This window comes from Aethalodelphis obliquidens, unplaced genomic scaffold (genome assembly GCF_003676395.1).
Source record: "Aethalodelphis obliquidens isolate GAN/ISIS:26980383/991018 unplaced genomic scaffold, ASM367639v1 scaffold5, whole genome shotgun sequence".
NCBI classification, from domain to species: domain Eukaryota; kingdom Metazoa; phylum Chordata; class Mammalia; order Artiodactyla; family Delphinidae; genus Aethalodelphis; species Aethalodelphis obliquidens.
Window position 1 is genome coordinate 42,160,333 of NW_020837949.1, and position 25,717 is coordinate 42,186,049.

Consider the following 25,717-nt stretch of genomic DNA (forward strand, 5'->3'; position numbering starts at 1 on the left):
GTTCGTTTCTATGGAAATGCATCTTCATTTTTACAATGGGAGTCAGTGAGTAGATTGGACCCTAGATGGGTGAATGCTTATGTTTCTATACTAACATGTTTTAAAATTCACTTGGATCATCATCTGAAATTTCATTTGAAATCATCTTTTCTTCTAACAAAACATCTCTTTGAATTTCAGACTCCACTGAGGTATACAAAGACATTATTGCTTCCAGTTGTTCTTGTCGTGTTTATTGCAATCATTAGAAAGGTAGGTCTATCACTTAAGAGCACTTTCTCATAATAGAACATTTTCTTATTTCTTCATTTCTTGTGTAGTTACATATACTAGGCTACATGTTAATCTAATACAATATTTTATATAGATTTATTGAAACACATTCTGTATTTTCTTACTAATAGCCTTTGATGAACATTTATAAGCCTTAAAAACATTGTGCTAGTTGCCAGCATAAAGTAGATCTAGGGAAAGGATGCTCAAGTTTTGATAGTCATGTATTTTGAAAGATAGGATCAGAGGAACCCTCTTGACGCAGATACAGTTGTTTTTGCTTATGTGAATTATTACTGATTCACTTTTAACTTTTATGTAATATTTCTTTAAAATATTTAATATATGCCTTTCTAAGTCATTTGTGCAGTATTCATTACCTTCTGGATAGAGTTTATTATTAATCAAAAGGAAAAAATAGAATATTAACAGTGTATTACTAAACTTGATAAAATAGACTCCCAACTTGACTTTGATAATGAAATTTTAAGTCCACATATAAATCAGGCCAGGGAAGTTCCAATCTTCAGTAAAGAGTGATGTAATAGTCCCTCTTTTCTTCTTTTAAGAGTTGGTGAACTCTGTAAGTACAGGTGTTTTAAGAGAATGAATTGGGGTTAGTCTGTAATCAAAATGATAGACCCTAAAAGTTTTCTGATTTGTAGCTATTATTTTTGTGTTAATACAGTGTCATATATTTGTAGAATATTCTGTACTATAATTATTATTTACATCATATATTTGTAATCTCCCCAAACATTTCATCTACCTTATTTCAATTGGTTCTTCAACAGCATTATGGGGTACACAGATATTATTATTTCCATTTTGACAAGTGCAAAATTATAAGGTCAGTGTGGTTATTACCAGCCTCACATCATGTCCATTAAAAAAGCAAGGGAAGAGTGAGAATCAGACTGTACCTTTACCCCCCCCTCATTGAGTGTTGTATAGTATTCAGCTTTGTAGTCTCACAGCACTTTTTAAGTCTTGTCAGTTGATGGTTAGTCAATTTCTGCTGTATGCCAGGCTCTGTGCTCTTTGCTTCCTTTGTTTTCTTTATGTGGGTGGGCACCCAGTAGGTAATAAAAAAATACTAGATGTTGGCAATCCAGAATGTATTAAAAAGATAGCAACCTGGCTGGCTAGAGATGATGAAAATGACTAGATTGGGGTCAAAGAAAGTGGGATGTTTGATGTAAAGAAGAAAGTCTTAAATGGAAAGAGGATAATTCTTTTCAAAGACTTAAAAGGCTACCACTTGGAAATAAGATTATACTCATTTTGGCTCCTTAATATTATGGCCAATTCTAAGAGTTAGGGCTTTTGACCAGCATTGATCTGGACTGATTAGGAAAGTGTTATAGGTTTAATCAGCAGCTAGGTGGTTCTTCCAAGGGCTGAATTAAAACCTATCAGGCAGTGTCACAGAGGACATCCACATTGGGGACAGGATTTCAGATTAGATGACCTCCCAGTGACTGCTAAATATGAAAACACAGTGTTTAGTTAGTTGTGCTTATCAGTCTCTGAGCCAGTTCTCCAGTTATGTGTGTGTATAATTAAGAAGAGGCACTGCCAACAACCTGGGCATGGTGGAATCCTCTTAAAGGTGAATCGGAAGCCAAAAGGTGAAGTTTCAAGACCCTTCTTAGTTGTTGTCCACCTTTAGGGAGATCATTTAATCCTTCTGAGCCTGTTGCTCATTTTTAAAATGAGGATAATAAAACTTATCTGAACAGGGTTGGATATAGATATGATGAAGTACTGTACAAACGTAAGATTTTGTTGTTGTAATTACTATTTTCTGAATTACTTCTTATCTCCATACTTCTGTATTTTTAAGTAAATAAAAGTTTGAAAGTTTAGAAGATACATTATTTGAAATTTTCTTTTTCCCAATACGGCTGTTATAAAATGTTTAAAAATCTATTTGCAGATTGTTAGTGACATGTGGGGTGTCTTAACTAAACAACAAACACATATAAGGTAAATATGCCATTAATGATTTTGTTACCTCCTCTGTTTATTAAGTAGTTATTTACAGTATATTAATTTTATAGTGACATGTTGTACACTCAACATTTGTTAATTGATGTTTCGATTGTTGCCATCCCCCTTCTCCGCTTTTCTCATTATTCCCTATTTATGTAGAGCTCAGCACATCACTTGTTCATTCCCCAAATCGCATCCAGTATGATCTGACTGTAGCCCTATACTAATCTATGCTTGAAGGATACAGCTTTGTGCTTCAGTTTGGCAGGGAAAACAAATTACTCTGTTGATGGTTTTAGGACCAATGGACAGCTTTTTGAGAGAAGAGCAGGAAAATGTAAAAGTGGACCCACACCTCATTTTTACATAAAATAAATTCCAGATGGAGCAAAGATTTAAATATAGAAAAAAAAATGAAACTCCCAAATAAACCAAGAGATTATTTTTATAATTTTAGGGTTAGAGATGCCTTGTTAAGTATGACATAAAGCCTATAAGCTAGAAAGAAAGATTGACAAGGTTGACCAGATAAATTCTTTGGTTTGGTAAGATACTGTAAGCACTGTTCAAAGAAAAATACAACTTGGAGAAAATAGTTGGAAATTATAACAAGCGCCTAATGACCATCATACATAAAGAACTGCTATAAATTAATAAGAAAAATACTAAAAACCCATTTGAAAAATGAGTGAAAGACTCAAATGGGCAATTGAGAAAAAAAAAAAATTCCCATTTTCCCTTTTCCGCTACACTAATGTCCCACAGATCTCCTTTCTGCTCTTTGACCATGACAAGTAGTTTCCTGCCTCTGCAATTTTGCAGTGGTTGTACCCTAAGTCCGTAGTTGTGCCTCCTGCTTTCCGCAGCCTGGCTTGGCATGACTCACTCCTTTAATCCTTGCTTAAATGCCACCTCCTTCAAGAAGGCTTTCCTGACCATCATTTCTGAGTAGATCCCTTGTCTCCTTCCTTGTTATTGTCCACCATCACACCCTTTTTCTTTCTCTCGGCATTTGTCACCGTGTGTGCTTACATACTGATGTGTTGCCTGTGTCTCCTGAAGGGGGATGGGGTCATTTCTGTTCAGTTCAGTGGTTTATATGCAGTGCCTGGCACATAGGAAAGAATAGTAGTTGAGTGAGCAAAGACTTACACATGACTTACAGATACATGAAAAAGTGCTCCGTCCCATGGTAAAGATAAAAGTGAAAGCCTTTTTACTTATCAAGTTTGTGAAAATTAATAATACCCAGTGCTTGCAAGCGTGGGAGGAAGTGGGTGGTAGGGCAGTTAGGCAATACAAGCAAAACATACGGTGGGCCTGTCCTTTAACTCTGCAGTTTCACCAGTGCAAATGTGTCCCCTAGAAATGCTCACGGAAATGCAGAGGTGATGGTACAGAGATGCCCACTGTGGTGGTGTATGTAATGTGGAAAATGTGAACAACCAAAATATCCACTAGTGCGGGATTGATTTACTTATGACCCAGTCATAAAGTGGAATTTCTTTATGGAAATATTTCATCATACATCCTTGAATTAAAAAATTATAAGACATATACATGATGATTACACTTTTGTTTAAAATATAAAGATTTTGTATGTGTCTTTGTACATCGGAGGGATATGGAAGGATAAAACTTGTAACTGTTAGGAGCATGGGATTAGAGGATGGAGCAAAGGAAGTTTTAATTCTAATTTCATTCTTTTGTGGGATTTTTTTGGGGAGTAGAGATTATTGAATTTGTGTATCTATATATTTTCTTTTATAACACACAGCCTTATCTATTGTTCTTTCACCTCACCAGTGATAAATTATTGCATGCACTCTTGAGACAATCCTTGTTCTCGTTTAGAAACAATTTACTGTAACTGTGCCCTTACTTCTACCTGATGCCTTTGAGGGCCAGGGAAAAGAAAAAAGCTTCTGGTATGTAATGCCAAAATTTCTCTTCAATTGAGATGAAGTTTTTTTAAGAGTTCAGAAGGGGACTACCGTTATAACTATACTATGCACCTCTGGAAGAGAAAGGTGGAACTTTTCACAGAAACAAAACAGTCTTTTCAATAATAACTCAACTATAGAAGTAACTATAGAAAAGCACTGAGCTTCACGGGGCTCTCAATTCAGGTAGGATCAGAGCTTTTTGGAAAGGAGAATGGCACATCGACATTTCATTTTGCATAAGTACCAAAGTCATAAGCCAATGTAAAAAGGGGAGAGGTAGGACATACATTTTAATTCTCAAGGTGTGAGTATCAGTATCTCCTTTATTCAGGGAACTAGGGGATAAAGTAGGATAGAGACAGCATGATGAAGTAGAAAATATATTGACTCTGAAACCAGTCAATATATAGACCTGGCTTCGCCTCTTACTACCTCTGTAACCTGTTTTCCTTAGCTGCCAGTTAGGATAATAAACAGTTGTAAGTAGGATAATAAATAGTTGTAAGATCAGAGTTAATGGAATGTAATGATCATATTAACATTTTAGGTGCTCGGTAAATGGTAACTGATAATTTTTACTTGGCATGAAAGAAGAATAAAGGAGGATCCATTTCACTTCCTTCATTTGCCCAGTAATTTTACTGTTTGCTAACACATCAATATATTTGAAAGCAAGTCCTCAAATCAGATTGTGTGCTACCTATTCAATTAACCTACCTAATTGAATCATTTGCTCATTCATTCAAAAAAAAAAAGATTGAACTCTATGTGCTAGGCATTGTTTTCTAGGTCTTGGAAATATATCAGTGTTTAGGATAGAGAAGGTATGTGTTATCAAGTCGCACATTTGTGTCTCTGATCCAGACTTCTCCCTTGAACTCCAGATTTATACATACGATTCCCTGTTTGTCATTTCTACTTGGGTGTCTAATGAGAATCTCAAATTTTGTGAACACAATACTGAGCCTCAGAATGTGCTTCCCTGTCAGTACCGTTCTCCTGGATCTCCCTCATCTCATTCTGCTCCTTGCTCTCTCTTCTCCCTAATCATGCCGTCTTTGTTGTTAGCCTATCAGGGAGCCTGCCACCATGAGGCTTTGCCATGTCTGTTCTCCTTGCCTCAAGTGCTCTTCTTCCCTGAGGGATCCTCAGGCTCAAACTCTCAGCTCCTTCAGGCTATGCTCAGATGTCACTCAGTTGCTGACCACACTGATAATATATGCCATCCCAGTCACCCAGCACTCCCTGCATCTTTTACCCTGTTTCCTTTTTTCCCCACAGTATTTATCGCCATGTGATGTATGTTTATTTGCTTTTTGTTTGTCTCCTTCAACTTATATGTAAACTCTGTGAGGGCATGGATTTTTTTCCATCTTGTTTACTGCTCAAGGCTCAATGAAATTGAGTGGATGGATGGATTTGTACCTGGTCCTCCTGAAGGGTTCATTTTAGTTAGGAGAGACATATGATAATCAAATAAACCAATAAGTGAAAACTGTGTTTTCTGTGAGAAGATAAAACAGGGGAATGGAGTGGGAGTGATCAAGGTAAGGGGCACTGAATATGGGAGTCAAAGGCGGCTCTCTGATGTTTTAAGGTATAAAATTAGTCTAGTGTGACTGGAGCACAGTGATCAAGAGGGAACCTGGTAGGAGATGAGTTTCCAGGATGGGAGGTGGGGAACCAGATTAGGAGGACTATGTGTAGCATGGTAAGGATTTGAGAGTTTACTTTAATTACAAAAAACCCCATAGCCGATCAGAAAGTTTTAAGTGAGGGAGTGAGTGGCATGTCTGGATTCCCATTTTCAAACGGTTGCTCTCACTGCTGTGATGAGACTCAACACGGGGTCGGGGTGCGGGAAGGGGACCGGAGTGAGATGTGGGGAGGATATATGGGCCTATAAAGATGCAGCCTTTCTTAGGAAATTAAAACTGTCAAGCAAAGGTAAAGCTGGCATTATGTGGCTATTTTTATATTCCAGAGCTGCTGCTGAAAAAAAATCTTGTGTGTGGCTTCCTAAATTGTCCCTAAAGCAGCTAGAATTTACGGCAGAGCTGAGGGGCTGCTGAGGACAGGAAGTAGGGGTATGGGACTGTGAGGGCTGCAGAGTTTCTTTTCACTCCCTGCTTTGCCAGGTTATATTACCAGTGAGGTACCTGATACACAGCCAGCGAGCCTTGTTGGCCTAATAAATACCCGTGTAGTCAGATATGGGATATGCAAAATAAACTGTTTTAAAAGACTGTAGCACCAGTTTTGGTTTATAACTTTCAGTTATTTTGATTTCATGTATGTGTCCTGAGGGCATATTACAGAAGTTGTAAAACTCATATTTGTAAGATAAAAATGCGTATGATTGAAGTAAGTGCTTCAGTAGTGATTCAATGATAGTATTTCTTTTTCCATTTCAGAAAACACCAACTTGATCATGGAGAGGTAAAGACTTAATATTACCAAAATTTGGCTTGTTTTAATGTTTGTATATGTTTGGATTTTTCTTTCTAGTTCCATTTTCTAACTTTATTGGTAAGTCAGTAATCATCTTCAAAATAGGCCTCTATGTGTTTTTACGAGAATACTACAAACATGACCATTCATTTGTTAGAGCAGTTAGGTAGGAAACTCATTTGGTCGGCTCTGATCATCCTCAAGGTAATAGCAGTTCATTGCTGGAGACCATTTAGACGCGTATGCAGAGTGTCTTTCGCATGATTAGGGATCACTCTTCTCTCTGCTCACCTTGCCCTGAGGCCTCAGAGATGTGACTGATTGCTGTTCTCATCTCCTGGTGATTCAGCCTGGTTTTTTTTTTTAATTGAGGTATAATTGACATATTATGTTAGTTTCAGATGTACAACATAATGACTAGAATTTGTATATATTGTGGAATGATCACCATGATAAGTCTAGTTAACATCCATTACCATACATAGTTACTCAAATTTTTTTTCTTTTTTTTCTTGTGAAGAGGACTTTTAAGATCTATTCTCTCAGCAACAGCATGGTGACTATAGTTCATGATACTGTATCTCATATTTCCATCTGGTTCAGAAATGTGGGCTTTATTAACCCTAGGCTTCATTCTGAGCAGAATTATAGGACCACTTCCCTTAGGGACTTTATAATTTTAGCCCTCTAATAAAAGGGACAAGTTTGAAAGTGAATTTTAAGACTTTCAGAAATCAAAATATTGATTATTATATTAAATATTATTAAATATTATTTCAGAAATCAAAATATTGTTACTAAGAAAAAGTACCCTTTTCCATATATTCACCAATTTAACAATATATTCTTAAACTTCACAAATAGTAGGAGTAAAAATATTTTCTCTTTCTTTCAGCTGGTTTATCATGCATTGCAGCTGTTAGCATATACAGTTCTTGGTGTTTTAATTATGAGACTAAAACTCTTTTTGACGCCACACATGTGCGTTATGGCTTCCTTGATCTGCTCAAGACAGGTGAGATGATTGTTATGTTGGCATTATAGCTGCTATGATAATTTTACCCCAGCCTTTGTTATTGAGTGGCCCTGAAATAATATTAAATGACCCAAAGTTCTTTAAATTGTTTATAATTAAAGTTCTTCATGGTTTTGTACTAACCTTTCCTAAGGGGTAAGGGCCAAAGCAGATCCCTTATCCTTTTAACTTCTAAAATAGTCCTTGGTGTACAACAAACACTCATTCAGTGCAGGCTGAATTCATGAATGATAACTACAGATATTGATAGAAAGCAGTGATCGCACAGGGGCCCACACTCAGAAGGACTCTGCACCTAGATTGATGCTCTGCTGTTGCTGTTTTGAACTTCTTAAAAAATGTCAGACAAGGAACCCACATTTTTTTTTTGTTTTTTGGCTGCACCACATGGCATGTGGGATCTTAGTTCTTGACCAGGGATTGAACCCATGCCCCCTGCAGTGGGAGCATGGAATCTCAACCACTGGACTGCCAGGAAAGTCCCAAGGAACCCACATTTTTATTTTGCACTGAGTCTGGCAAATTATGTAGGTAGGCCTGGCCTTACCCGAATCTGGGAGTAGAGCAAGTTGACAGAAGAGTTTCTTAAATTATGTCCCACCTATATTAGGCTAATGGTAGAATTGTTTTGATCCCTCAGGTTATTGTTTCTGGAACTTTTCCTTAGAATTATTAGTCTTGTATCAGGGATTCTAGCAGAGACTGTATTCTTCTCTGGGAAGTTGGATGCAGGCTGGTTTGTACTAACAGTTGTCAATGTATTCTTAATTTGGTTTCAGCTGTTTGGATGGCTCTTTTGCAAAGTACATCCTGGTGCTGTTGTTTTTGCTGTGTTAGCAGCCATGTCAATACAAGGTTCAGCAAATCTGCAAACCCAGTGGAATATTGTAGGGGAGTTCAGCAATTTGCCGCAAGAAGAACTTATAGAGTGGATTAAATATAGCACTAAACCAGGTAAAAAAAGGTCATATTATTTAGCTGTGGTTTTCCCTACAGTTTTATGTACAACTGCACAATCCTCAACCCAAGTTACTTCCAATGGTTTTACTTCCAGGAAAACTGTGGTTTTCCCTACAGTTCTATGTACAACTGCACAATCCTGAACCCAAGTTACTTTCAATCTTTCTAAGCAGTCCTGCTTCTAGATTATCCAGAAAGAGAGAGATGTCCGTCTTGCTTATGTAGTTTGCAAAGGAAATGTTACATCTATTTTCTTAGTAATTTATTTCTCTATTTTACATAAATTCTAATTTTTTTCAAAGTATATACAAAGTTTTGCATGGCACAATTTAAAATAATTTATGTTATCCTTATTTTCCTAATTAATTTTTAATCTTAGCCCTTCACATTCCTTTTTGAAATGAACTCATGGAATGTGATATTTTATTCATGTATAGAAAAAGAGGTTTTTGTTGTCATCTGAGTATCAAGTGACTGAATATTAAATCATCTTCCAGAATTCCTAGGTGCTATAAAACTTGCCTAGTCAATTTGTTACTTCTTTCCTAGAAGCAAGAAAAGACATTAAAAACAAACAAAAGAAACAGAAATCCTCAATGATGAGACATATGATGAGGCTTTATCTTCCAAGGAAAATAGTTTATCCAGGCTTGGTTGCTGACCACCATTTTATTAGCTACCTGACTTCATTCTGGTTCTGTCATTGACTCTGTATCATGATTCGGGCCTCAGCTTTTTCACCTGGGAAGTAACTGATTTGACCAGAAGGAGACCCCTTGTCATGCTCACCAGGTGTCTTCCTAAGACCTTCCTTCCTGCTTTGCAGATGCAGTGTTTGCAGGTGCCATGCCTACAATGGCAAGTGTTAAACTCTCCGCACTTCGGCCCATTGTGAATCATCCACATTATGAAGATGCAGGTTTGAGGTTAGTACACAAATATCACATTGTTGAAAACAAATTTTTCTTACAAATAGTGAATGAGGGAACCAGCAAAATAATGAGAAGTGTTTCAAAAGGATATGGTGAACTGGGGTTTATAGAGTTTGGGGACAAAGAATGCTGAAATAAGATGGCTACGTTCAATACAAACTGTTAAGGCCCCATAGGACAATAAAACTACAGTCTTTGGGGTTATCTTCTCTCCTAGGCAGTAAAAAGAAATCACCCCATGTCTGTTTTATACAGGTTACAGGGCTCCAAACACCCAGGTCCTTATTAGTTATCATCACCTTTTAAGCTCCCCAGAAGATTCACTAGCCTATAGTTTTTATTAAGATTTTCTTATAGGCTATTTTTCTTGAATTCTGAGGAGTCAGTTGAGATGGAATCCCATTCAAAGAGGATTTTTTTCTCATTTTCACCAATATAACCTACTAGAATGATCTTGTTTTTTTGTGTTTTTTTTTACTAATTTTTTATAAGTTAGAGTGTTGTGTTCTCTTTGTAAAGGAAATAGATTTAATTTTCATGCAATTTCTAGGTTGATCAGCTAGTCATTTCCTAAGTAATTGGTGAATCCTTATTAATATTTTGTATAACAGCAAGTCATACCTTTTATAAATAAAAAGCTTTTTCATTAAAAAAATCAATGTTAGCAAACTAGTTTCCAGAGCAATTGTATTGAATAAGTTTCATTTTTTGTATTTTGTTTTTTTTTTTAAATTAGGAATAAAATGGAGAGCCATTTAATGCTAATCGTTTGTTCTCAAAGTTAGGACTGTTGTACCTTTAAAGTAGTCCTGTAGTTGTGTCTGTGTAGCTCATACTCTTACTTGTGATAGAGTGATGGAGAATTTAAAACAAAAACAAGCACTCAAACAAACCAAAAGACTAAGTTTGGAAATGAAGAGATTCATTGAACTGAACTTTTTCTCTCAGGACTCTTGTGCTACCTGTGCTTTTCTCCATTGACCTCCCCAGTGCCCCTCAGCAGGAACTCCTGTGCAGAATGTTCCCTTGACCTGATTCTTCTGTACAGTCTTTCTTCTAGTTCCATTCAGTGCTTTTGTCCAAATAGGTTGATTGCATTTTTTTGATCTTGAAAATCTTCTGCCTAATTATTTTTCTTTAGAGCCAGAACAAAAATAGTATATTCAATGTATAGTCGAAAAGCAGCTGAAGAAGTGAAGCGAGAATTGATAAAGTTACAAGTGAATTACTACGTTCTGGAAGAGTCCTGGTGTATAAGAAGATCCAAGTGAGTACTCAATACAGTATTTTATATTCAGAAGACATTAAAGTTAATTCAGTCTCATGGCAAGTGCTTTACTAGTTGTATGTGTGAGATGTATATAATAGCAAGGTATAAGCAGAAAAAACTTTTTTGATAATTATTTGGAGTCTTTTCTTTTCTAGTCATTTTAAACATCTATTTATTTTATAATGATTTACATGTGCACATTACCTTAAAGGTATTGGCACTTATTGATAATTTCCCAAATTGTTCATATTTGCCTTTGCTGTTTTTTTGAGAAACTTTTATTTAAAGTTGGATGTATTTTCTTTCAAAAGACTTGTGGAGTCTGAAACCAGATAATGGAGAGTCTCATTATAATGAAGTCAGGCAGCTTCGTCCATACCACATCTCTGCACCATACCATATCCTGTGATAGATGGGACCCCCTCCCCCCAGCATCAACTCAGAGTGAACTTCTTTCTTTCTGTTTTGCATCTTATTTGAGTGGGAAAATAATTAACCTTACGGTGACCCGTATTCTCTTGGGTTTATAGTTTTAAAAAGTATCTATTTCCACAGAGAAGTTCACTAAGCAGAGTAGAGCAATAAGAGTAAGATTTTAAAAGCAAATGTGAATTCTAAAGTTGACTATTTAGAAATGTTACACTTGGGTGACTAGACAGCAGATGATAGCTTGCTATTAAAATATCAGAGCATTCACCCCATGAGGAATACAAAAAGGAATAGTTTTATCAGAAATCAAGGATATTTTATGGAATACTATTATTTTTAAAATTCTCACTACTCTTTAAGTAAGCAGAAGTCTCCAGGAGATTGCTGTATCTGTGGCTTAATCATACTCATTTACCATGTATTTCAACAATACACAAGGGTGTTAAGATGAAATGATTCAATATTGACTTAGGAGTAAAGATAGTTCTGTGACACAGTACCTATCAAGCATTGCCCACAAGGAAACTCAAATAAATTTTTATTGTTGAATGATTTTCCATTGAATATGTCACAGGTGATTTGAATTTAATCAGGATCTACAGAAAATGTTATTGAGTCATAATTTAGAAAACGCTTTAAGTCTTTATGAACGTAAGAATATATGTGAAACTTATATACATAAACTTTAACTTTGTTATATAAATTTAGGACAAAAAGTCATAAGCATCTCTCATAACAATTTGATGAAGACACTGTAATAAATGAATGGTGGGCTGACATTTGCAGTCAGAAGGACTGTTTTTTGGCAGAGATTTCCACCAGCATTGGGATCTTCTTTACTGACTTAGGGTTTACTCTCCAACTCTCCAGTTCAGTGATGCCAGCCTGAAACACCTGTAGGTTACTGGAACATAAAAATTATTTCATGACCTTTTTTCTCCAAGCTAATGATGAACCTTGATTCAAGATTCTTCATTTTTTCCTAGCCTCCTGCATAGTGTTTTGAATATGTGGAAATTGCAGAGGCTAAGGTGCTTCATTCTGAAAAGAAAAAAGGGACTTTCCTGGTGGTGCAGTGGTTAAAAATCCGCCTGCCAGTGCAGGGGACATGGGTTCAATCCCTGGTCCGGGAAGATCCACATGCTGTGGAACAACTAAGCCCGTTGATGTTGATGGAGCTAAGATGTTGATGGAGCTCCTTGGATTTGCATAGTTGTAGTAGTCTCATGTTCTGATGGGCAGAGCACTGGTTTTTGTACACAAGAAAGGATCAAAAGACAAATTTAGGAAGTATGGCAATAAATCTTGCACACTAAACAAAGTCAGCAGTAAAGTAACTGGCTTCTGATCATCTCCATTTAGAGCTCACTTACAGGCATTAAGACTGAGAGTTGAGAGGGGTTAGAGGTGTGTGCCAGCTTCCCCGCCTCTGGACCTTGACTTGCCCTTGTTGTATTTGTTGCAGCAGGAGTGGGGAGGGAGGAAGCTGAAGAAGTGGCTTCCACTCATCTGGTTTCCCTGCTCAGTTACTGAAAGAACACTATCTACTACAGGATTATAAGTCTCAGGAAATCTTAGATAGGTGCACTCTGCTTAAAGCTGGAGACAAAACACAGCTGTGCTTTCTGTCCTGACAGGGAAGCAGGTGGAGGGCTCAGACAGAAGAGGAAAGGGAAGAAGGACTAATACTTAGCACATACCTTTGCAGAAGGAAGAACTGAGTTTCTGGCCAGAGAGCTCTCTACCAGAATCGGGATCTTCTTTATTCCCTTGGCCCTCACTCTCCAATTCTTTCTGTTATGCCAGCCTGAGACAGCTGTATGTTACTGGAAAAGAAAGCTATGGCAGAACAGGGGGAGCAAGTGGGGAATTCAAATAGGAGAAGAAAGGGAAGAGGGACTAATATCTATTTGGAGCTTAAACTGTGCTTGGCACCTTGGTGGGCACTGTATTTATGTGCTCTCATTAACAGAGTGGGTTAATTGTGTGCTTGATTATTCCTTAAATACTTGATACCCTGTGTTCAAATACAAGTAGAAAAATATACTCAAATGCAAGTTGTAGATGAGTTTTTAATTAACTCCTTTTTTATTCTCAGTTCTCTGCTCTCTTTCTCATTAATTCCCATAATAGAGTTGACATAAAATTAAAATACGTGAATTCAGAAGAAAATTATTCAGATTTTCACTAATGCCATTTTAAAGATGTAGCTGGCTGGCCTGGGGAAACTTCAGAAAACTCGGAAAAGGACTAAAGGATGTTAGACAGAGCTCACAAAGGCAGCTCTTTGCCCTCTTCTTTTCCTGAAAGCAATTGAACTCAGTAGCTGGTACTTCATATATGTTTTACTCTCTACTGTCATTGGCCTGCAGTGTAATAATGGTTTGGCCTTAGTATGTGTGAGAAAATTAAAACATAGAAAATCCAAGTTCAGTCATATTTTCGTACATCGATAGAATCTAGTGTCGACAAGGGTGTGCAAAAAAGTGTGCACTGAACACTCTGCAGGAACACTCACTGGTAATACCTTTTTGGGAGATACTTTGATAGAAGCAAAGTGAAAATTGTATAGCCTTTTGACATAGTGATAGTGCTGCTTCTAGAAGTTTAGCTTACAGAAAAATATGGGCATAACATTGTTTATATCAGCATTGTTTTATAATGACAAAATGAGAAACAAAATATCCATCCATAAAAGAATGGTTAAATAATACATAGAATTACTAGCGTCTATGAAAAAGAATAAAGTAGGTCTTTATGAAATGCAACAATGACCACTTTTCATTCCTAAGTGAGGAGTCCCAGATTAATCTTGTTTTCGTAAAAGCAACCCAGGAGCATCTGTGAATACGAATATGTCTGTGCCTATGTTTTTGTGTGCTTGTATGTCTGAACGTGAAAAGGTCTAGCAGAATGTATGCTGGATTGTTTATAGAAGCCACCTCTGAGAAACGGTGTTGGAGGTGACAGTGACTCACTTATTTATTTTGATAGGTTTATATTTTGACACTTTTTGGGTGAAGGTTACCTTTAAATTAAAAATGTTATTGAAAAGGAGGAAGCATGTGCATTTCTGTCTAGTGCTTGCCTCGTGGTGGAGGGCAGGGGAGTGGGACTGCCATTGGGAATAAAAGGGACTTGTTGGAAATGGTTTTTTCTCTTATAAAGAAAAGTGAAACAACTATGACAAAACATAAGCTGTTGCAAATCTCTATAATTTTTCCTTGATTTTTCTGTTTTTAATATTTAAAAAAAAACATAAACATTGTGAAATTCCTTTCACCTTTTTTGTTTCTATTGATATTTGGAAGAGTCCAGCCCAGTTGTCTTGTAAGAATGTCCCACATTTGGATTTGTCTAATTTATTCCACATGATTAGATTCAGTTTGACAAAATTTGGCAAGAATAGTACATAGAAGATGTGTACTTTCCATTATGTCACTTTGGTAGGTACCTGTCACTTTGTTCTGTTATTGGTGATGCTAAGTTTGATCACTTGATTAAAGAATATTCCCCAATTCTCTCCATTTTAAGTAGACAAATCTCCTTTATAATCAATAGCCTTTCACCAGGTAGTTCTTGCATCCACTTCTTATAATTCCCTGAATCAGTTATTACATTGATGATTATAAAATAGTTAGGTAATATAGATTTGAAAGTAATATATCAGTTACTGATTAGGTGATCTTTGACGTTACTATTGTAATTGTTTGGGGACACCATGTACCGTACCCATATAAGATGGCAAACTTGATGGGTGTGTGTGTCCTGACTGTTCTACCAACCAGCCATTCCCCCCATCTCTCTCCCTCTCCTTGGGCCTCCCTACTCCCTGAGACACAGGCCAATTAATAACCTTTCAGTGGCCTCTAAGTGTTCAAGTGAAAGAGCTGCATGTCTCTCACTTTAAATCAAAAGTTAGAAATGTTTAAGTTTAGTAAGGAAAGCATGTCAAAAGCCAAGATTGGCCAAAAGCTAGGTCTCTTGTGCCAAACAGTTAGCCACATTGTGAATACAAAGGAAAAGTTCTTGAAAGAAATTAAAAGTGCTATTCCAATGAATACATGAACGATAAGAAAGTGAAACAGCCTTATTGCTGATATGGAGAAAGTTTTAGTGGTCTGGATGGAAGATCAGACCAGTCACAACATTTCCTTAACCCAAAGCCTAATTCAGAGCAAGGCCCTAACTCTCTTCAGTTCTATGAAGGCTGAGAAGGTAAGGAAGCTGCAGAAGAAAAGTTTGAAGCTATAGAGTTTGGTTCATGAGATTTAAGGAAAGAAGCCGTCTCCATAACATCAAAGCGTAAGGTGAAGTGGCAAGTGCTGATGTAGAAGCTGCGGCAAGTTATCCAGAAGATCTAGCTAAGATCATTAATGAAGGTGGCTACCCTAAACAACAGATTTTCAATGATGAAATCGCCTTCTATTGGAAGAAGATGCCATCTAGGACTTTCATAGCTAGAGAGGATAAGTCCATGCCTGGCTTCAAAGCTTCAAAGAACAGGCTGACTCTCTTATTAGAGGCTAAAGCAGCTGATGACTTGAAGTTGAAGCCAGTGCTCCATTTATCATTCTGAAAATCCTAGGGCCCTTATGAATTATGCTAAACCTGTTTTGCCTGCGCTCTGTAAATGGAACAACAGAGCCCCTGGGTGACAGCACAACTGTTTATTTACAACATGGTTTACTGATTTTGTTAAGCCCGCTGTTGAGACCTACTGCTCGGGAAAAAAATATTCATTTCAAAATATGACTGCTCATTGACAGTGCACCTGGTCACCCAAGAGCTCTGATGGATGTATGACAAGATTAACGTTTTCATGCCTGCTCATGCAACATCCATTCTGCAGCCCATAGATCAAGAGTAATTTCCAAGTCTTATAATTTAAGAAATATATTTTATAAGGCTATAACTGCCATAGCTAGTGATTCCTCTGATGGATCTGGGCAAAGTCAGTTGAAAACCTTTTTGGAAAGGATCCACCATTCTAGATACCATTAAGAACCTTTGTGATTCATGGGAAGAGCTCAAAGTCTCAGCATTAGCAGGAGCTTGGAAGAAGCTGATTCCAGCCCTCATGGATGACTTTGAGGGGTTCAAGACTTCAGTGGAGGCAGTAACTGCAGATGTGGTAGAAATAGCAAGACAACCAGAAGTAGAAGTGGAGCCTGAAGATGTGACTGAATTGCTGTAATCTCATGATAAAACTAATGGACGAGAAGTTACTTCTTATGCATAAGCAAAGAAAGTAATTTTTTTGAGATGGAATCTACTCCTGGTGAAGATGCTGTGAAGATTGTTAAAATGACAACAAAGGATTTAGAATATTATATAAACTCAGTTGATAAAGCAGCAGCAGGGTTTGAGAGTACTGATTCCAATTTTGAAGGAAGTTCTACTGTGGGTAAAACACTGTCAAACAGCATTGCATGCTACAGAGAAATCTTCATGAAAGGAAAAGTCCATCAAGGTGGCAAACTTCATTATTGTCTTATTTTAAGAAATTGCCACGGCCACCCCCGCTGTCTGCAACCATCACCCTGATCAGTCAGTAGCCATCAACATCAAAGCAAGGCCCCCCGCCAGCAAAAAGATTGTGAAGCCTTATCACTGAAGGCTCAGTGATGGTTAACGTTATTTTAGCAATAAAGAATTTTTAAATTAAGGTATGTAATTCTACTGCACACTTAATAGACTTCAATATAAACATAACTTTTATATGCACTTGGAAACTAAAAAATTCATGTAACTCACTTTTATTGCAATGTTTGCTTTCTTGTGGTGGTCTGGAACCAAACCCGCGATCTCCCGGAGGTACGCCTATATGATGTTCTGTGTCAGTATATTACCACTGAGTATGTGCTTGATACAGTCTCTCCCTTAATCGCTTATGTCATGGGTACTTCCCATTTTACAAATGTGGAGAGGGAGACTGAGTGAACTACCCAACACAAAATTCTTGGTAAGTAGCTGAGGCAGAATTCAACGGAGATTTCCTACCCCAACACCTGAATTCATGTATATTATATGTCTTTTCTTTCTTTATAGTTACCTTCGCTGTGTTCACCTTATTCTCAAGAGGATTTATGGTAGCTTACATAAATATAAATAACTATGATAGGATTTAAAAAAAAAAACTAAGAAAAAAATGACATGAGAGCAGGAACATAAAAAGTGTGTTCCTTTATCTGCCATTACATAATGTACATTGATTTTTAATCTGCACATTAACTTTTCTAGGCCTGGTTGCAGTATGCCTGAAATCTGGGATGTGGAAGATCCTGCTAATGCTGGGAAACCTCCCTTATGTACCCTCTTAGTAAAGGAGTCCAAGCCTCACTTCACCACTGTATTCCAGAATAGTGTTTACAAAGTCTTAGAAGTTATAGAGGAATGACCGCTGCCTACAGAGAAGTCCACCAGTAATGGTTTTCATGTTTTGCTAATAGCTCATGCCTTGTTTTTAATTCAAATCCCCAAAACTTTTATAACTGTTTTCAAATGAAAAACATCTTATTTGGTCAATTTGAATGTCATTCTGATTGTAAAAATACTTATACGTTTATCAGTTGGTTACTATTTCAATGCACCCCTTAAAATTTGCTATGCAAATGAGTATATGCTTGTACTTGACTTAAATATTTGTCCTAAAGTGAGCAAAGCTACCTGTATAAAAAATATGATGGGTCGTGACAAGGGTGATATGAAAATATAGTCACTTACGGACTGTTTAGGGGCTCATTTTACGGTTCGTGGACTATTGATGCCACTTGCTTTTTTCTCTGCGTTTTGCTGTTGTCTTTTGAACATTTCAGCGATTATTGTAAGTTCCTCAGTCAAGTCAGCCCCTGTCATCAACTTCAGTAAGAATAGATGGGGCAGACATGCGTATTTGCTATGTAGAACTCTGTTTGTTTCACTTCTTCACATTCTATTCTCTGTTGCTCTCGTTAATGAAGCATTTCCTGCCTCTTATTAATTCAAGCTCTTGGACCTAGTCCTTAAGACCAAATTCCTGTTAACTGCCAACCATGTGGCATTAGTGTGTGTACGTCTGTCTGTCTGTCTCTCTCTTTCTCAATATTCTTTGTCAAATAAGTGCTATTTACACATTTAGTTGCTTAGCAAGTACTTATTCTTGGTTTAAAAAATTTAATGACAATTGTGTATTTTTAGTATTCATTTTTAGTATTGTTCAAATGTTTATATTTTAATAACTTTAAACCACGTAAAATTTTTCATGTATAATTGTAGACTTAAGAAAACTATTTTGAACAACCAGAAATATAATGCATCTAGAAACTAATGTATATTTGAGTAGACATAATTTATAGTGGAACAGTAGACTGTAGTATGTGGTAATTTTTCTTTTACTATTAAGATACAATAAAATATGACTAATTTTTTTGTCAAATAAGTAAATGAATAATGATAAGTGAATGGAGTTTTTATATTTTACTTTTAAAATTGCCTGTCTTTAATAAGACGAAGCCTTAAACCTTATGTTATAATTTTGGTTCCAAAAAGCATCATTTCAGTATGAGGAATGAGTATATTCAGCCTTCCTCTTTGTTTTTTTTTCTTTCCTGTTTATTTTTATTTGGAAAATTTTCCAACCTGCTTTAAATTTCTAGTATGAATTTTTGTTTCTTAAAAGTTAATTTGTGTGAAATGAGATTCTTCAAAACAGTGAATCCTCATAGTTTTGAGAAATGGTTTTAAGATTTAACGTTCTAAGCAAACCATGACTCTGGTGGACTACACGTTTAATTACACAGTGTTCTCTTTATTAACCACAGGCAGATTAACCTCATTGTGGATTGTCCTTGAGACCTGAGTCCTCAGGGATGGTTTCCGGTGCCCACTCCGGGGAGCCAGTGAAGAGCTGTTCTCTTTCTGCCTTCTCACCAGAGCCCAAGGACAAGCCTGGTCTGGGGGAGGCACTAGCTTGCTTAGAGCAGACAGCTGCCGAGACAGCCTGGGCTGAGGACTGTGCAGCCCCCAGCCTTCCCCAGAGCCCGCCTCTCCCAGGGAGCCTCCTTCCAGCGGAGATTGCCAGTGTCTTCAGGTGCCTGCCCCCTCTTTCTCACTTACCGGGTGACTTATTTCTTGGTCTTTTGCCAGTCAGAAAACAAGGAAGCATCTGGGGAGTTGTGGATTAGGAGTAGAATTTGAGCAATGATGAAGCAATGCAGAAAAATGGCAAGTGGGCACTTGAGGTCGAGGAGGATGAGAGGCACCATGGGCAGGAAGAGCGGAAGTGTGTGCTCTGCTTTATTTGCCATTGTTTCTCTCGTAAATATGTTTTATACATCCAGCAGTTATAATTTTTTTAAAAAAATTTTACTTTTAAAGTTCTCTATTCTTCCCACCTTTCAGGAATTCCTTTCCCAGTAAGTTCACATGTAATTATTTGAAATTCTATATAGGAAAAACATTAAAATACTGTTATAACTCTTTCATATGCTGGGAAAAGATAAAAGTAATCAAATTAGTGGGTTTTTTTGTTTTTTTTTGCCAGAAGACTCCTTTTGTAACAGTATTTATTGATGTAACTCCACCAGCAAACTATGAGTATATTTTAGGCCAGTCAGTTTAGAACAGAGGCCTTGGGCTACACTGCACACTCAGCCTTGGTCACATCTGGTAGCAGCCGGTGCTGTAGATTATTAATATCTTTTATGGCAGCACAGAGTAGTGGTAGGTTTGATATACATGACAAAATAGTATTAAAGCTCAGTATTTTATGCATTTTTAGCATTTAAAAATATTTTGCTTTAGTGTGAGGAAGGTTAGGATGGGCAAGGAAGTGATAAAATAGCTATTGCTATGACATAAAAAAAAAACAAAGTTGGGGCATTATTTCTATAAAAAGATAAGCCTCTAAAAGTGCTTAGCAGAAACAGCGTAGTGTTAAAATAGAACGATGATATTAAGGAGAAAATGAAAGGATGTATCAGAAATAAAGTGATAATGCATAGGGGAATTGTATTTTTATGAATTTTATGCCAGTTTACATGTACTATATATGTTAAATAAAAAAGATCATGAAAAATATAGAAAGTGTTTTTTTGATTGTTATTTTCATTTCCTCCTTGGCTGTGGACATGTTCAGCCTCATTCTGTAGTCAGATAACCATGAACTGGTTTGTGACAGATTGCAGTCCTGAATAAATGGGAAGGGTTAAAGGTCCATGACACCACTTAGTCCTCTCCATCAGTGGTAGTATAGGTGTTGAGGTTCCCCATACTCTTCTTATGTTTATGGCATTTATACACTAACATTTCCTTTATCATTTCCATGAAGGGACACAATCATTCTTTAAAGCCATATTTTGAGGATAATTCCAGAATTGCTGAAATCTTTTTTTCATACATTAGTTCTAAACCACAGTTTGGTCTCATGGCATTTCCTAAATTATAGCTCCTTGTATTTGCTTGATATAAGCATAAACTTAGTTTTTGTTTGTTTTGTTTTTAATCTGCTTGGAGGACAGTTTAGCTTAATTCATGCCTGTATAATATTTTTACACAGTAACACCTTCATTCTCTGACATGTTTGAGGTCAGTTATTCTCAAATATAGTGTGCATCAGAATCACCTGGAGGGCTTGTTAAAACACAGATTGCTGCATCCCACCACAGAGGTTTCTGATTCAGTTGGCCTAAGGTGGTGCTATATGATCTGAATGATTGTGTCCCCAAAATTCATATGTTGAAATCCTAATCCCCAAGGAGATGATATTAGGAGGTGGGACACTTGGGGGTGATCAGGTCATGAGGATGGAGCTCTGATGAATAAGATTAGTGCCCTTATAAAAGAGGCCCAAGAAAACTCCCTTTCCTCCTCCACCATGTGAGATCACAGCTACAAGGTGTAATCTATAAGCTAGGAAGTGGGCTCCCACCAGATGCTGAATCAGCTGGCACCTTGATCTTAGACTTCCACCCTCCAGAACTGTAAGAAATAAATTTCTGTTCTTAATAAGGTACCCAGTTTGTGGTATTTTGTTATAGTAGCCCCAAAGTAGTAAGTCAGGTAGGGCCCCCGAATTTGCATTCTAACCAGTTCTCAGATAATGCTGATGATGTTCCTGCAGGGATTGTACTTGAGAAAAGTGGCTCTAATGGATGGGAAGAGACTATCTGGAATCCTGGCCTCTAGAGGGTGCTCCATTCCTGAGAGCACTTATCCCACCCGGACAGGCTAGAGGGTCCCTATATTGGGAACTGAATTTTACGGAGTCCTTTCTTTGTCTCTTAGGGAGCGTGCTTCAACGGAACTTGCAAGGAACAAAGAATAGATAAGGTGATTTTTAACCAAGAACAGATAAGGTAATTTTTAACCAGACACTAATACAGCTCACCTTCATTGTGTTTTCTGAATAGGTGGTATGGGTCATTTAAGTATTTTGAACTTGTACACTAGACTGGGCTTAGACCTGTTTCTTTTCAGTTCAGAGATGGAAAAAGAGTGAAATCATTTGAGATCAAATTTACTTTTGTAAAATTACTTTGCCTAAAAGAAAATAGATATATTCAGTGATGTGCGTGGATTTTAAAACTTCATTTTCCACTTTATTACTTTTGTTTGGCTCCAAAAATCCTTAGTCTTCTCCCTCTATTAGGGAGCAGTTAAGGATCAGCTCTGGTTCACAGATCACCTGTTTCTCTCTTCTGCCTTCCCTTTCTCCTTCCCCCAACTAGACCTTTCTAATTTAAATCAGTAAAATTGTTCCCTGTGCAGAAAAAGAGGAGGTGCTTTTGAACTTCATCACATTCTTTTTTTTTTCTTTTTTTTCCGGTACACGGGCCTCTCACTGTTGTGGCCTCTGCCGTTGCGGAGCACAGGCTTTGGACGCGCAGGCTCAGCGGCCATGGCTCACGGGCCCAGCCGCTCCGCGGCACGTGGGATCTTCCCGGACGGGGGCACGAACCCGTGTCCCCTGCATTGGCAGGCGGACTCTCAACCACTGCGCCACCAGGGAAGCCCTCATTACATTCTTGATTTTTATTTCACAGTACTGTATCAGTACAAATACATTTTTACATTCGAAGTTAAAAAGGACATTCAGATATAGAAAAGTCTTGAAAACTCTTTCCTCTTACCTTTCCTCCCATGAGAGAGATTTTAAAATTCTGAATGAATGTGAGAGTTGGAGACTTTTTCTCAAGATTTTGAGTCATTGTAGTGTAATTAAAAGGTAGATTTTTTTTTGCAAAGAAATTAAGATACTATTGATATTGGCTCTGCTTTCAGAGCAATGCTTTCTGTACTTTTAAATCTAACCCAAAATTCTAATTAAGTAATGAGTTGTCAAAATGACTTTCAAATAAATGGTAGCACTATCAAGTATTCTGTTTATGCAGCATGTGCATTTAAATTCAGCATAATATAATTTCATTGATTTTTTAAAAGTAGCTGGACTTTTTTTCCCCTGTATGCAGATTTAATACCTTGAAAGAAAGTTGAATGTAGCAGAATTATGCTCATTCAGTTGTTATGCTGATTGCTTTTAAAGCTTTAGTACTTACCCATTTCTAAAAAAATAGAACTGAAAATAAAAAATGACCATGTCTAAGAAGATTTGGCATCAGGCCATGAAAACTGATTTTTTTAAAATGGTGCCTGAAGGCCAGCTCTTCAGCTCAGCTTTATGGACACAGCTAACATCCCTGGTTCTGCCCCCCTTGGTGATGATGCCCCCTCTGGTCTTCACTCTTGGTATCTGCTTATTAACCAGAGTCCAGATTCAGAGGCCTCCCTCTTGCCCTAGAACATCCTCTTCCTAGGAGCTGCAATTCGGTTATTCACTCCAAATCTATGATGAATTTGGCTTTTTCTAACAAAGACTCTTTATGGCAGTCGTCCTCATACTTGTCTGTACATTGTAAATAATTTGCGAAGCTTTGAAAATACTGAAGCCTTTCCCTCACCTCCACAGATTGAGATTTAATCAGTCTGGGGTGTGTCCTAAGATTTGGAACTTCAAAAAAATGCCCAAGTGACGTTTTAGAACCAGGCCTCTCTGCCTTACATCTGTATGTCCACCCTTTGCATGTCTCTGCCCAATCGAATTAGAAACGGTAAGCAAGTTTCTCTCACACAGTCTCCTTTATTAATAATGATTGACTCTTTCTACTTTATGAATAATGAAATGTAGTGTTGAGTAGACTCTCTAAGGAAAGAATTCTGTGTTTGGTTAGAGATGAGTGCCATGGTGGCTGTGGGCAGCGGGAGAGTGGCAGCATAAGTGTGTATATGTGTGAACCCTGATTTGAGTGACAGTGAAAAATGGGGATATAGCAGCCAACAAACAAAAACCAAAAAGGAATAAAAAGAGACTAATTTAAAAATCACTTTGACAATTTAATATTAGTTGTGGAGAATCAGCTTTCTGTTCTTTGCTGATTTTTTTTTCTTTTTCGTGGAATATGCTTTCTTGATCAGTTTTAATTTCAAGATACAACTCAACTCAAATGTCACCTCCTCTGTGAAGCCTTCCCTGACTGCCTATCCTTTGGCTGAATGAACTGCCCCTACTGTCCACACTCTATAACCCCTAAATTCTGCACATTTAACATGACTTTTTCTACTGCATTGTGTCCTGTCAGACGGGACCTATGTCTTATTCCATTCCGAATCCACAGTGCCTCCTAGCACCGTACCTAGCAAGTGGTAACACTTAATGATTTTTTAAATAAACCATACTTTATTCAACAATGCAGTCAATTCCATTGTAGATGGCACTAAAATTTATTTTTTTAAACTAAAAGAAATGGAAGATTATGTATTCCAACTGTGGAGATGAAATAATAAGGAAACACAGTATCTCCAGATTAGATTAATATCATATATAGGAAAAAAATGTCCTTGATAAGCAGCTAAACAAAAATGAACCTCACAACATATCCTAGCTAGCTACCTTGATACATTCAGAAATGGCTGGTAACCAAATAACTGCTGGGAAGCAATATGGCAAAGATGGATATGTCTGTCTCCAAAGGAAGGATTCTCTTTGGCCTAGTTTGGGTTGTGTGGCCCAGGATACTATGATGGCCGGTCCTGGGCACATTCACTGCTGGTCAGGAAGCAGGGAACTCTGATTAGGAATTTAGTTCAAGTCTGGGAGGAGGGGATTCCCAAAGGATGGGGAGAGACTCACGTTATCAGTAGATGAGGATGTTAGACAAAACAGATGACAGCAGTCATACAATTAATATTACCATAATTGAGACAACTAAATTAGAATCCTGGATCCATTCTTTACAAACTTTTTAAGGTAAGACATGTTTATTTGAGACTCAGTCTTCTTTTAAAAAGGATATGCCTCCAAGGGTGGTTAAAAACGAGAAGTAGACAAATTCACAAACACAGCAGGAAATTTTAACATACCTGTCTTAGAAATTGATGTAATAAGCAGGCAAAAAGGTCAGTAAGGATATACATGATTTGAGTAATAAAATAATGTTGATGTAATGGTCATATATAGAACAACTACACTGAACAAATGAAAAATACACGTTCTATTCTAACGTGTGGGACGTTTTCAAGAACTGACAAAGCATGAACTCCAGGGAGGCATGAATTTTTTATCTATTTTTTTCACTGATGTAACCTAGAATAGTACCTGGCATATATGTGTGCTCAATATTTGTTGAATGAAAAAAATTGATCCAACGGGGGGCCAAATAATGATTCTTGAAAAAAAATTAATGATTAAAACCCCTTAATGTGAAAAATCAATACAAAATTTAAAAAAGTTTTAAATACTCCATGAATCAAAGAAGAATCTTATGATGAAAATTTGAGGAAAAAATAGAACAATGGTATACTACAAACTACTTGAGGGATATAATTAAAGCAAATCTAGAAATTTGCTTTTTTCCTATTTAGTCTAAAATGCACATATTAAACTAAAAATGAATTCAAATGTCAATGTCAGGAATATAGACAAAGAACAGCGGAATACTCCCTCCCCAAACTGAAGGAAATAAGGAGCAGAACTTGATGAAATAGAAAACAACGATATCAAAGCCAAAGTTGGTTATCTGAAATAATTCATAATTGTGAGAAAATAAGAAGGCATAAAAATTAGGAATGGCAAATTACAGAAGCTGCAGAGAGTAGGTGGAGGAGATGTTATGAAAAACTTTGTCAATAAATTTGAACACTTAGATAAATTGTTAAATTCCTAGAAAAATACAACTAGTCCAAAAAGAAATAGAAATTAGGAATAATCTTATCCCTAGCAAAGAAATTGAATTAATAATATTTTAAGATCTTCCCTCAAAGAAAACAACAAATCCAGAGAGTTTTGCAGACCTCTTCTACTAAACATTCAAGATACCGATTATATCAATTTTGTACAAACACCCAGAGAATAGGAGATAAGAGAACTCCAGTTTTTTGGCAACTGTAA

The 25,717-nt window shown here is 37.0% G+C and overlaps 1 protein-coding gene and 1 long non-coding RNA gene across 7 annotated transcripts in view; both read left to right on the plus strand.

Moving 5' to 3' along the window:
* Positions 1-20,352, plus strand: part of DPY19L1 (dpy-19 like C-mannosyltransferase 1) — a 95,526-nt gene extending 75,174 nt beyond the window's left edge. For 3 of the 6 annotated variants that reach the window (XM_027102211.1, XM_027102214.1, XM_027102217.1), the window contains 8 exons: positions 181-252; positions 2,213-2,262; positions 6,629-6,653; positions 7,561-7,680; positions 8,481-8,655; positions 9,488-9,587; positions 10,735-10,860; positions 17,536-20,352. In XM_027102211.1, the coding sequence (XP_026958012.1) occupies positions 181-252; positions 2,213-2,262; positions 6,629-6,653; positions 7,561-7,680; positions 8,481-8,655; positions 9,488-9,587; positions 10,735-10,860; positions 17,536-17,692 (825 nt within the window). In that variant the 3' untranslated portion in view covers positions 17,693-20,352. The remainder of the gene's footprint in view (positions 1-180; positions 253-2,212; positions 2,263-6,628; positions 6,654-7,560; positions 7,681-8,480; positions 8,656-9,487; positions 9,588-10,734; positions 10,861-17,535) is intronic. The other 3 variants (XM_027102212.1, XM_027102213.1, XM_027102216.1) reach the window with 3 other exon arrangements.
* Positions 20,353-21,581: 1,229 nt separating this feature from the next.
* The window catches only part of LOC113618238 (uncharacterized), a 154,691-nt gene continuing 150,555 nt past the window's right edge, over positions 21,582-25,717 (plus strand). Inside the window, exon 1 of the long non-coding RNA XR_003431938.1 lies at positions 21,582-21,629. This is a non-coding gene — a long non-coding RNA (uncharacterized LOC113618238). The remainder of the gene's footprint in view (positions 21,630-25,717) is intronic.